The sequence below is a fragment of the Psammomys obesus genome, unplaced genomic scaffold, assembly GCF_907164565.1.
Source record: "Psammomys obesus unplaced genomic scaffold, mPsaObe1.curated_primary_1811, whole genome shotgun sequence".
NCBI lineage: Eukaryota > Metazoa > Chordata > Mammalia > Rodentia > Muridae > Psammomys > Psammomys obesus.
Genome location: NW_026596046.1, coordinates 36,854,301 through 36,867,606, shown reverse-complemented (window position 1 = coordinate 36,867,606; position 13,306 = coordinate 36,854,301). Strand labels below are relative to the sequence as shown.

General features: G+C 49.9%; 1 protein-coding gene and 1 pseudogene across 1 annotated transcript; both read left to right on the top strand.

The window, feature by feature from the left end:
* The first annotated feature begins 397 nt into the window (after positions 1–397).
* Positions 398–1,573, top strand: LOC129688715 (olfactory receptor 52K1-like; annotated as a pseudogene).
* Positions 1,574–7,753: 6,180 nt separating this feature from the next.
* Positions 7,754–8,771, top strand: LOC129688703 (olfactory receptor 52Z1P-like). The gene is given in 3 exon segments (XM_055623669.1): positions 7,754–7,832; positions 7,835–7,966; positions 7,969–8,771. Coding segments are annotated over 3 exon segments (1,014 nt in total).
* Positions 8,772–13,306: the final 4,535 nt, after the last annotated feature.

Below are 13,306 nucleotides of genomic sequence, written 5' to 3'. Positions count from 1 at the left end.
TCCACCATTTTGTCCCCATGAGCTCAGCACACTCCAGCTTCCGGCCATCCTCTTCCCAGCCTGGCCTCCAACTTAGCGCTCTGTCTTCTTATCAGTGTCGGCTGCACTTTTTGCTGCCTCCTGTGCAGTCAGGAGATGGAACCCACCCAGCACCACGTTTAGACCAGCCCAAACTCCTGTCCCTAAAGCCTCCTCTAAAAAAACCAGGTTTTGCCTGTCGTGGTGGCACACACCTTTCATCACTTAGGAGGCAAAGGCAAGCATGTCTCTGAGTTAAGGCCAGCCTGGTTACAAAGCAAATTGCAGGGCTACACAGAGAAACCCTGCCAAAAAAACAGAAGAAGAAAGAGAAAGAAAGAGAGAGAGGTGTTCCAAGTCCCTGGACAGGAGCTACACAATGGAGGACCCCGCCGAGGACGCACTAGTGAGAAAGAAGGGCACGCAAACATGCCGGGGCCACAGAAAGCAGCGATTCCTTAAAGAATTGCACATAGGCTCACGCACAACTCCTCATTTCCTCCGTAGACCGCGGCCGCTGAGGACCACACCTCGTCCAGCCTGGTGAGGGCCGGGCCGGGCCGGGCCGAGGAGGACACCGAGGAGTCCTGCACCAGCTTCCTCCTGGTGGGCTTCCCGGGACTGCAGGAAGCCAGGGCCCTCCTGGTGCTGCCCTTCCTCAGCCTCCACCCGCTGATCCTCTTCACCAAGGCCCTGGTCATCCACACGGTGGCGGCCCAGCGGAGCCCGCACCAGCCCACGCACCTGCTCATCGCCCTGCTCCTGGCGTCAACGTCTGCGCCGCCACCGCCGTGCTGCCCGCCGTGCTGCTCAGCTTCTCCACACGCTTCAACCGCATCTCGCTCCGCGGCTGCCTGGCGCAGATGCTCTGCGTCTACTTCCTCGTTGTCTTGGACTGCCACATCCTCCTGGTCATGGCCCTGGATCGCTACGTGGCCATCTGCTGCCCTCTCCGCTACCCTGAGATAGTGACAGGGCAGCTGCTGGCTGGTCTGGCGGCCCTGGCAGCCACCAGGAGCACTGCCAGGAGCACGTGCACCGTGGCTCCGGTGTGGCCTCCCGGGTCCGCTTCTGCCGCCCTGCTGTGATCCACCACTTAGCCTGTGAGCACAAGGCCCTGACGAGGCTCTCCTGTGGAGACACCTCACTCAACAAGACCGTGGGGCTCACTGTTCGCACCTTCCACAGGGTCCCGGACATGCTCCTGCTGGGGGCCTCCCACTCCCGCATCATCCACGCCGCCTTCAGGGTCTCCTCGGGTGGAGCTCGCGCCACGGCCCTCAACACCTGTGGCTCCCACCCGCTGGTCATCTTCACGGTCCACTCCTCCACCGTGCCCTCCTCCATTGTCCACCGTGTGGCCCGCCCCGCCTCCCAAGACGTGCACAAGCTGCTCAGCGCCTTCTACCTGCTGCTGCCGTGCCTGGCCAACCCCGTCATCTGTGGGGCCAGGACCAAGGAAATCAGGCAGCACCTGCTGGCTCCGTTCCAAAGGACTCAGGTCTCCACGGAGAAGCCGCAGTCCCTGCCCTCGCACAGAGAGCTTCCTGGCTGATTGCCTAGGATCTGTGGGTCCCAAATTCACTCTCACTGTTCCGTGAAGGAGGGGCATTCATGTGAGGGAACCATCTCTAGTATATTTTGTTTTGGCTACCGTCGTTACCTTCTTGTGATAAAGTTCCATTCTATAACCCCAGCTCTCTAGAAGTCCCTAAGCAACCCGAGATGACCTGGAACTCAAGCAGCTCTCCTTTCTTAACTTGCCAAATGCTAGCATTAGAGGCATGAGCCAGGTGCCTGGCTTCTCTGCATTCATCTTTGAGAGTCTTGTGTCCACATACTCATTCTGAACTACAAACAGAAAGCAAGCTCCGTCCCTGGCTTGAACGTCTCTCCCCTTCCCTTGGCATATTTTCATTTATTCATTTGTTTATTTACACATCCATAACATATTTGTTCTGCATACGTCATTGTAACTCAGTGATTGCAAAAGAAGAATAATCTGTCTCTGTCTAGAAGGAGGTCCCAGTTCTATCAATAGTAGTCTATGTACAGAACTCTGTGGAAAGCAGGAGAAGACAGTCACTAAAGGTAGGAATGCCTCACAGACAAGGTGGTTTGCCATCGATGAAAGGAAACAAAGAGAAGATGTGGCTAAAGTTTGCAGAGTAGAAAGTAGATAAGGCTCAGAGGCCAGAAATACGAACTTGGTTCAGCCACTGACAGGTGGTGGGAGCACAGAGCAGCCTTGGATTCCTCCACCCCACCCCCCTTCCCTCCCCACCCCCACCCCACCCTGAAACCTTGCCTTCTATTCTGCAAAACGGAGGCAGCATTTCCTGCCTGATAGAGACTTAGCTAGCCGAAGGTGAGCCACGGGACGATGCATTCAGTGCGGTGCTGCACGGATCGAAAAGAGAGCACGAAAGCCAAGTCTTGAAGGAAAGAAGGGCCCTCCCACTGTTGAAAGGATGGATGAGGGCTGCACTGCACAGCTCTGCTCTTTCCAGAGACCCTTAGTCCACACACACCCTCATCAACTCTCATCGGGTAGCATAGAGGACCAGGAGCACTGCAGAGTGAGTCTGACCTCCGTCTACAAGAAGACTAGACCAGAGGGCAGTGTCTGAATGAGGAGGAAGCTTCAAGCCCTGGAGGTCAGCGTGCCCTATAAGAGTAGGGGGCGATGGTCCAGGCAGGCCCTAGTCTGTGGCCCATATGGAGGGAACGGACCCTTAACCAGGGCGTTAAGCAGATCCTTAAAGGGTGAGCCGCTCGTCATCCTGCCCACCCGCGCTGGGTGGATTGGCTTCAGGACCCTCCCACACCCAGACGTGGAGTCGTCAAACCCCTTAGGTAAAATGGCATAGTAGGCACATGCAGCCTGCACTTTTCTTTCATACACTCTAATCATGTACAGAGACCTAACACAATCTATACACTACACAAATAACTATCATGCTATGCCTTTAAGAAGCCATAAACAGAAAGGACCGGTGATGTGTAACACAGGCGCAGTTTTTAAAATACTTTTGCTCTATAGTTGGCTGAATCCTGGATGTGGCATTGTAGGTGGGGGCAGCTGACTCTACTGTCGTTTAGGAAATGGCTCGGCAGTTAAGAACGAGCCTGGCCGCTCCTGCAGACCTAAGTTCGGTCCCCAGCATCCGTGTGGCCGCTCACAAACATCTGTGACTCCAGTTCCGGGGCCTAATGCCCTTTCCGGCCTCTGTGGGTGCCATACACACACGGTGCACAGGCTGAATACAGGCAAACACTCAAGCTTGTAAAATAAAAATAATTCTTCAAAAAAGAAAGCTATTGATCGGGAGCAGTATGTAGAAGCATCAAGTTGAGCTTCTCTGAGAAATATCAAGAAAGCAACTTGTTTGGACACAATCATCTCTTTCTTAAAAGATATTTGTTTATTCCTCTTTTATGTGTTGCTATATGTCTGCTTCCATGTATTTGTTGCTGTACATGTGTAGGGATGTATGCACAGAGGCCAGAAGAGGGTTTTGATATCTGGGACTGGAGTTACAGATGCTTGTAGGCCACCGGCTGTGGGTTCTGGTAACTGAATAGATGCTTTGGAACAGCAACCAGGATTCTTAACCGCTGAGCCATTCTCCAGCCCCGAGCAATCATTTCTTGTAACACATATTCAACTGAAGCCTTCCTTTCTCAAAGGGAACTTGAGTACTTCAAGTACAAAATGAAGATGTTTCACAACACATAGTTGGTGTGTGTGTGTATTTTAAATGAGCCTATAAAACAACACAGTAAATCCTAAATAACCACTAAATAATAACAGAATAAAGAGGGACAGATTTCTCTGGGCTTCTTGCTGTCTCCTTCCTCAAGTCCCGGGAAATGACTCCCCTCGGGGACTGTCCTCTGGTCCACATGGGCCCCATGTCTACTTAACCCTCCGTCCTCAGACTCACAGATCAGTGCCTTGGAACCTTGCCTCTTCAGAGGTCAAATCAGGGCCCAGCAAGTGACGCGCTCGGAGACTACTGCAGGGCCGCACGGTGAGACAAGGAGCTATGGAAGTCCGGAGGCAGGGAAACCTGAGGTTGGAATTACTGTACCTTTTACCTTTGACAAACTTAAGTTTGCATTTCAGCCCCATAACTTAATGCCTGCAGTATGTTAAGAATGCTAGCTAGGCTCTCTCCACTTCAGCATCTTCACCTACAGGTTAACGTGAGTGAGTGTTACTCTCTTGAATTGCCATGGAGAAGGACACGCTCCGTGATAAACAGCTGGCACAATGTTGCCATGTAATAAACCCTCTCCCTGCCGCCGAGAGTAAGACAGCTAAGGTTTCCAGTGCTACCACAGGTAGCGCTCAAGAGTGCTAAGGTCAGACTTAGACATGAAACTTGCTTTTTTGCTAGGTGAGACTAATAAAGTCACTTGAAATCTTTGCGCATAGAGGGTTCAGTTTTCGTTCATTCACTCAGCCTCAAAGAGATGCTTCAAGGCGTAGTTGATCCCTTTGAACACCTGTTGATTCCTCCAACACACTTTGGAAATACCCAGATCTGGAGCAGGCCCCCTGCTGGGCAGTGGGATGGAGATGAGTAAGCCGTGGTCTCCCGCTGAGAAATGCCTTCAGTCCAGGGAGGAAATAGACAACCGTGCAGGGGCTGGGCTGTGAGAACGTCGAGCCCCAGGCTCCGCCTGGAAAGGAAGAAGGAAGGCTGGGACCCAGGAGACTATATGAAATTAAGGAGCCTATTTCCTCCAATGACAGTTGAGTCTCATAAGCGGGGGACACAGGGAGAAGCGCAAGGTGCCCCGAGGGCAGGAAGAGAACAACCATCTCTCGCCTGGACCATGGCCGCCGCAACCACTTCCTTTGTGAGGGTGGGGAAATGCCATTTTGGTTTGGGGGGGTTTGTTTATTGGTTTGTTTGTGGTGGAGCTTGTGCCCCTTTCTTCAGGAATCACGTGGAATCTGCAGTCCTCAGCTCAGCCCTCCCATCTGTTCACTTGGCGTCACTCTGCACATTAATCCTTAAAGGACAATTTAGCGCCATTGTTCTGGCCCTATCGGTCCAAGTCTCCTCCAGCTCCTGCCTGTTTGCTCCCATCCCCCTCCCCCTCCCTCTTAGGTCTTTCGCTGACACCCGCTATTCTGTTCGTGCCTTGGGATGCTGTCTCTTGCCGCACAGTTCTATCCCCAGCCTCAACCTCTCATCTGAACTCTCTTCTTGTATGCAGTCATTGACTAAAAATAACAATGACAACAGTAATAATAAAACTCTCACTTGTATGTTGCTTAAAGTGCCCAAATGCAATCCATTAACTGAACTTTTTTAATTTTAATTTTTTTTATTAATTACACTTTATTTACTTTGTATCTCCCCTTTAACTGAACTCTTTAGAACCTCAACCCAACTCCTCCCTTTTCAGGGTTTGGCAACTCCAATACAATCATCATAGTTTTAAAACCCTAAAGTTATTGATCGTTCTTTTCCCCTAATTGGCCACTGTGTGATTGATTTGACTCTAGGAAGTTCCTCCTTATTTTTCTAAGCTCTTTCTTAGCCAGGTTAAATGGCAGCCCCTCCACCCACCTCCATCTCCTGTTCCTTCTTCACAGGATCATTATTGTGTAGAGTGTTTATTCACTGCCTCAGGATCCCATGTTTCTTATGAGCCTATCACGGTGGCACACACCTGTAATCCCAACACTCAGGAAGGCAGAAGCAGGCAGATCTCTGTGAGTTCGAGGCCAGCCTGGTCTATAAAATGAGTCCAGGACAGCCAAGGCTACACAGAAAAACCCTAGCTTGAAAAAAAAAAAAAAAAAAAAAAGGTTCTTTATGGCATCTACCCAAGGACTGCAAAGACACAAGACAGGAAAGCAAATTAAGATCATATGATAAGGACAGGGAAACATTGCCCAAGTCAATGTACGGGGCAGCCAGCCAGGCTGTCTCCCTTACGCCCCGGCACACTGGCAGGAGGACTGGAGGACTGCCCAGGGCCTTCCTGGCTACTCTCCCAGCTTTCAGCTCCTTCCTTTGGGCACTGCCTCTTGCCTTGTCCGTGCCTCACAGCCGCCATCCTCTACAGCCGTTTACAGGCTCAGCCGTGCAGACTTCAGTCACTCTGCCACAAGTTTGTCTGGTCCTCACCCAACTGGAACAATGATAGATCCTCCAAAATCTGCTGTCCAAAGCAATGCCCTGGAATGTTCGGAAAGACATCCCAGGGAGGGAGGATTCCAGACCCACTCCCTCCTGAATTCTCTCTGGTGCGAGGGTTTGTTAAAGATCTGCCTCCTCCTGTATCCAGAGGGAGTCTAGTCACAGGCGTGCAGACACCGATAAAGAGGGAGGAGGACGGACGCAGATCGCTGCCAACCTGCACAGCTTCTCTGCCCATGCAGTGCAGGGACTAGCTGCTGAGTAGGCCTGGCCATTGTCTGAGGATCCCAGACTTTAGACTCTAAACCAGCAAGTTCCAGGCAAACCATGGCAAGGTGCTAACCCAGAATGTGTAAGAAGAGAACGTTCTGGGTGCAAATCCAACTCTGTCCTTTATTTGCTGTGTGACTTTGGACTGGACCTTTCCTTCTCTGTGTCTTGGTTTCCTTGTTGATAAAATCAAGGGTTTTTAATTGTTTTATTTTACTTTACTTTATTTTTAGGCAGGGTCTCATTAGGTAGCCCTGGCTGGGCTGGAACTCACTATCTGTACCAGGCTAGCCTCAAACTCACAGAGATCTGCTTCTGAGTAATGGGTCTAAAGGTGTGTACCATAGTATCTATCAAAATGGAGGGTGTTTTAAATTTCAGGTTCATTATGTGTGCCTGGGGCCTGCAGAGCTCAGAAGAGGGTTTTGTACGCCCTGGAGATGGAGTTATAGGCAGGTGTGAGCCGTCATGTGGGTGCTGGGAATTGAACCTGGGTCCTCTGCAGAGCAATAATTGCTCTTAGCCATCTCTCCAGTCCCAAAGTAAAGATCTTTTTTTAAAGTTAATTTCTGAAATCATTTGGAATAACTGATATACAGTCACTATATACAGCCTCCTCCTACTTTTCATCCATCTCTCCCCAAGCAAAGTCCAGGCAAGCCTGTGAATGGCTGTGCGGCTCTGCCCTTCCAGCTCTGGTGGCCTCCTGCTCTCCCGGGACACCCTGGCAAAGGGAAGTAAGCTTCCGGGACAAGGCCAGGTAGGAGGTGCTGTAGCCAGACTAGAGGGCTAAGCGGGGACCAGACTACGCAGCCCCGTACTTTGGAATCAGGAAAACCGGTTCCCTCAGCTGGAGTACCTTGCTCCTGGCTGGCTCTTCTCTCCCATCGGAAGCTTTGGTCCTTCAGGGACTCCCCGGAACAAAGATCCTTTATATACTTTCTACCCAAAAGGCTCTTTTTTTTCTTGTTTTATCTCTTAACATTGTTTCCTCCCCTCTCACACACCACATCTTATTTTCTGTCTTACATTGCACTCACATTAGAACACCTATAATATTCTAAAACAAGTATCTTATGCGTTTGTGTTTTACGAAGGGAAAGCCAGGACCTCCCTGAGGACAAGGAATGTCCTCAGGGATTTATCTGTGTAGGTCCTCAAACTCCTGGCATATCTGGTTTTTTGTTTGGTCTGGTTTGGTTTGGTTTTCAAGATACTCGTCCTGCAAGCCTCAGGCTCCTAAAATAACCGTTTTGTCCCAACAGCCCCTGATTCTCACTCCTGGTGCCAGCCCAGGACCAATGGGTGAGAATGGAGACACCAGCATCTTCAGCGTTTCCTACACCAGCTTGCTCCTGGTGGGCTTCCCTGGACTGCAGGAATGCGGCCCCTCCTGGTCCTGCCGCTGACCCTGCTCTACGTGTCCATCATTTCTGCCAAGGCCCTGGTCATCCACACGGTGGCGGCCCAGCGGAGCCCGCACCAGCCCATGCACCTGCTCATCGCCCTGCTCCTGGCGTCAACGTCTGCGCCGCCACCGCCGTGCTGCCCGCCGTGCTGCCCGCCGTGCTGCTCAGCTTCTCCACACGCTTCAACCGCATCTCGCTCCGCGGCTGCCTGGCGCAGATGCTCTGCGTCTACTTCACCCTCCTGCTGGACTACAGTCTCTTGCTGGCCTTGGCTCTGGATCGCTACGTGGCCATTTGCCACCCACTCCGCTACCCTGACCTGATGACCTCGTGCTCACCGGGCCTGATGGCCACTGTCGCCCTGACGCGGAGCCTAGGAGTGGCGGTGCCCTTAGTGGTGTTACCTGCAAAGGCTCGATTCTGCAGGGCACGTGAGATCCGACACTTGAGCCGTGAGTGCATCGCACTGCTGAGCATAGCCTGTGGGGACCTGACCGCCAACCGGTTGGGATTGGCTATGCGGCTGGTCACCGTGACCTTTGACCTGGCCTTGCTGGGAACATCCTACACCCGCATCGTCTACGCTGCCTTCCGGATCTCTTCCGGCGGAGCCCGGGCGAAGGCCCTGCACACCTGTGGCTCCCACGCACTGGTCATCCTCACCAGCTACCTTTCTGGTCTTTCCACTTCCATAGTCTTCCGGGTGGCCAAGACTGTGTCTCAAGATGTCCAGAACCTACTCAGTGCTATATACCTGCTGCTCCCAGGGGCCTTGAATCCTCTCATTTACGGGGTGAGAACTAAGGAGATCCGGCAACACATAGAAAAAATGTTCTGTGGAACGGCGTCACCCCAAGGCATCCGAGAGAAGTCACAGAACGTGAGAGGGGAGAGGGAGTTGCCAGGGTAAGAGCGCATTTTCAGCCTGAGAAGCTGGGCCTGTGGCCGTGAGCACAGGAAGTAGGCAGTCCGTGCCAGCAGGCTGGGCGGGCCCCAAGCAGGTCACGGCTCAATGGCCTCCCCCAGTTGCGGCTCTGACTTGTTTACTTCTTAGAACATTCTGTTTCTCACCTCACCCAACAGAGAGGCTTGTATTTACCCTTCGAAGTTCATTTTGTCTTCTTTCCAATTTTTGTTTGTTTGTTCTTTGGTTTTCCAGACAAATGTAGCCCTGGCTGGCCTGAACTTACTTTGTAGACCAGGCTGGCCTCAAACTCACAGCGATCCACCTGTCTCTGCCTCCTGAGGGCTGGGATTAAAGGCGTGCACCACCACACCCATCTCTTCTTTGGCCTACAGCTTCCCCAGGAGACACATAGAGCAAATCAAACAGACCATAACCTGTCCTGGCCTCCTGTTTAAAGCAAAGAAAGTTCCAGTCCTTTGGTGGCTGTCTCTCCCAAATCCAGCCTCTGACTTGTCATGAATTTCAATGTGATCAAATATGCCCTTGAGCCTCGAGGCTAATTCAGAGTCCTATCAGTCCTGAATACAAGGGAAAGCCATTGCCTGAGATCCCAAGTCTGACACTGGTGCACAGACCCAGACAACTCTGGCTGTCATTCAGAACATAGAAATAGGTGAAGCCAGACCCAGGAGCCTGTCTGAAAGACAGTCAGACCAGATCTTCTTGGGTTCTGATCTGCTCCTCTTCCTTTGGTTTCTAAGGCCATGTAAACACTGCCATCAAAAGCAACCTGGGCTGGATCAGGTCTACTTGGCTTCGGGTTACAGTCCATCGCAGAGGGAAGTCAGGACAGGAACAAGAGCAGAATCGTAGACGGAGGAGGTCACTGCTGACAGGCTTGCTTTCCGTGGCTTGCTCAGCTTGCAGCCCCACCCACAGGGAGCTGGCCCTCCTCCAATAATCGTTAACAAAGAAAACGTCCAAAGACTTGCCTACAGGCAGATCCGGTACCAGACGACCCTAGCTTGTGTCAAGTTGACCAAAAACTAACCAATATAGATCCAAATATCAGAGTAGAGCCTCCCCTATACCTATAGAGTCCTAAAGGAACCTGACACCCAGGCCAGAGCCCTGAGGTCTCCTAGGACACAAGGGGCTGCCACAGAGCCCAAATCTGAAACAAAAACCAAATTAGGCCCTGACCTGGGGACTTGGGTCTGACCCAAACCCACATCATGTCATTCTTTCAATGGCAGCGTGATCTTTGGCAACATTACTTCCTCCCAGGTGCAGCTCGTGTCTCAGGATCACTTGATCCCAGGAGTTGAACCAACAGTAAGACTCTATAAAATAATAAAGCCACTGTTACTTAAGACTTCCACAGCCTCCCATCGTCTATAAATGCCCTTTACGTATGTCCCAGAAATGGGCTCTTGTGCCTGAGTCCTGTACAGAACCACCTGCAAGCCAAGCTGGACCTTTTTTCTTCCTCTGTTGACAGGTCATAGGAAACTCCTCAGGAAGCCATAGTTGTAGATTAGGAGGAAGAAGTCAGTGTAGCAAGAGTAGGGGCCATGGTGTGTGAGTCATTTCACACAACTTATTCAGTACTTGCTCAAGTCCAGTATTGTACATGCTCTTCCATTTGATGACAAAATGCTGGGCATGCTCAAAATTATGGCTTGGTGAGTCAGACAACAGCCTGCTCCTGGCTTGTAATTCATGATAAACTCTAACTTAGTGACCCACATTTAGGTGGCCAGTTTCCACTTGGTTCACCACCAAGCCAAAAGCTGTTTCTCAGAATATACACCCAGAGGATGTACTCAGGGGCTTTGCCCCAGGTCCTCTGCTGTGATTCCTCTCCAGTAGCCTGCCAAAGGTTGCAAAGGCTGCAGTTAACCCCTGTCCACCGCTGTAACTTCAGGATCATCTCTGGACCTCCTGGACCACATGGCCCAAGGTGCACAGCAATCCCACCGAATCCTGGGTCTGTGGCAGTGCCTCCCCTTGCTCCAGGCCACATTTAAAGAAAACAGCTTTTCCGGTTACTCAGTAATCAGGCTAGACCAGCACACCTAATGAGTACTTTGTCTCCCAAATCCAGAACTATTTAGGTGTTCTCCCCTTTTCTTGACTGTAGAAGAGTTCAGTTTATCCTTTACCTTATATCACAGGATCCTAGGAAATTTCACTGATATTGAAGGCCTCTGGATTTTTATCAGATATATTTCCTGCCCATAGACATGCCAATAAATCTAGAATAGTCTACTTCCTCATAAATTACAAATACCACTCCAATCTGCAATAAATCAATGTACTAGTTCTGTCTTATAGAAGAGAAAGGTGACTGAAATCCTGTGGGAACTAAGTGATGACAGAGAGCTGATGAATCCACAGACCTTTAAAATAAGTACATGCCTTTAATCCCAGCACTTGGGAAGCAAAGGCAGGAGGATCTCTGAATTTGAAGGCAGCCTGATCGTAGCAAGTTCCAGGACAGCCAGTATGACAGAGAACCTGTCTAAAATTAGTTAACTAATTAATAACTGATAAAATCTTTAAAGACAGTGAAGATATGTTGCTGCTCTTGTCAGCTGAAGGCAACTCTGCCTCTGGTGGCCTTTACTAAGATTAAGGGGAACAAATCAGTAACTGTACACTAGAGGATAATTCATTCAAGAAAAAACAAATATCTTGTTGGAGACACCACCAGTTAAATTTATAATCCCTGTCATTCTGCTGGTTTTTAGATGGGTCAAATATGTGAGTAGAATGACGATGGTGTAGAAATTATTAAGTCGATGGTGATACTAATCTCTGTCATCATTCCAGGACGCAACTGGCTTTACCATCTTCTGAGTGGCTGTTTGCCTTTTCTTAGAACAACAACCCTCACTCTATAGTCACAGTACGAATGGAGATCTGCAAGTTGCAGAGCACGTGCTACAATTATGCATTCTGGAGCTGAGGAAATAGCCACAGGGTGGTTCTAGGAACCCTATTAGCCTGTGACAAAACACAGCCATGACTCCAGGACCACCTGACCTCCATAAGCCTAGACCTACCTGTAGACTACAATGATTTGGGGTGACCTGAAGCTAGTGGTCATTCAAAGCCAGAGTCCAGTAACCTCTGAAGGTTTATTTTCTTCCCACTGTACCCACCCTGTGAAAGGCCAATGGGAAGCAAGGGAGAAGGGCTTACCTCAAGGGAGTGTGGTCTTCCCTTCATTCAAGGGCTATAGACCTCTAAACTTGACCAAGCCTGGAGACTAGGTGGAGAATTATATTCATTTATAGAATTCAAATTAGACCCTGTTTCCTTGGCCCCAAACTCTTCTGCTCATACAGGTCAAATAGGAAGGCAACAGCCCTCCCATCTATTTGGTTTCTAGGAACTGCCTAATTAACTGGCCCAGCCACAGATCTCTATATACCAATTAAGCCTGTGGCCTTGGCTCTGTTGTCTTTTATGGTAACCAAGCATACTTTGCCTGTGGGGTTGACTTGGACAGCTCTAGGAATTCAAGGAAATATTTACCCAAACATAATCCAAATATGCTCTAATGAAACAGAGGCTCCAGTGAGCACACACAGGTAAGACATTAATAAACAAAGCAGCAAAACCTGAGAATCTGATTTGCAGAATGGCCTCATTACAAGTCAGTCTCAATTCTCAGTTCCAAAACCCGCCACACATGCCACTTACAGAAAACAGAAATTTCCTCAAGAAATCAAGACATTGGCCCTCCTGGCCCAAGACATTAACACTGCCTCAGGCTAGAGATTGTCCTCCATAGGCAGAGTGCCTGCTCCACATGCAAGAATCCCCGACCCTCAGCACTGCATAGAGCAGGTGCAGAGCAACCTTCCTGCAACCTTCGCAGGCGCTGTACTCAGGAAGTCCAGACCCGAGGTTTCTTTAGCTACACAGCAACTTCGAGGCCAACTAGGCTTCATGAAACTCCAGCTGTCTTAGACTAAAAGCTAACGAAAAATATGGACAAATTAAGTAAGAGAACTCCATTACTAACACCAGACTACTAACAAAGAACAAAGATAAAAAATGGGGGCTGAAGAGGCGGCTCAGTGGTTAAGAGCACCATCTGCTCTTCCAGAGGTCCTGAGTTCAATTCCCAGCAACCACACAGTGGCTCACAACCGTCTATACTGGGATCTGACATCCTCTTTAAGCATGTAGGTATACATACAGAGCACTTTAGAAACATAAAGTAAATAAATCTTGAAAAAAATATTTTTAAAAAAGCATCAAATTCTGGAGCTGAAAACATAAATAAAACATATACTAGAGAAATTCAACAGTAGGCCTGAGCAAGAAAAAAAACCAACAGGCATTAGGATCAACATCATCAGGGCATGGTGACGGATCCTGTAATCCCAGACTCTGGGAGGCTGAGGCAAGCGGATCTCTCAAGTTCAAGGCTAGCTTGGTCTACAAAGTGAGTCCAGGACAGCCAAGGCCACACAGAAACCGCCCCCCCCTCCAGAAAAAAAAGAAAAACAAACAAAAAGACC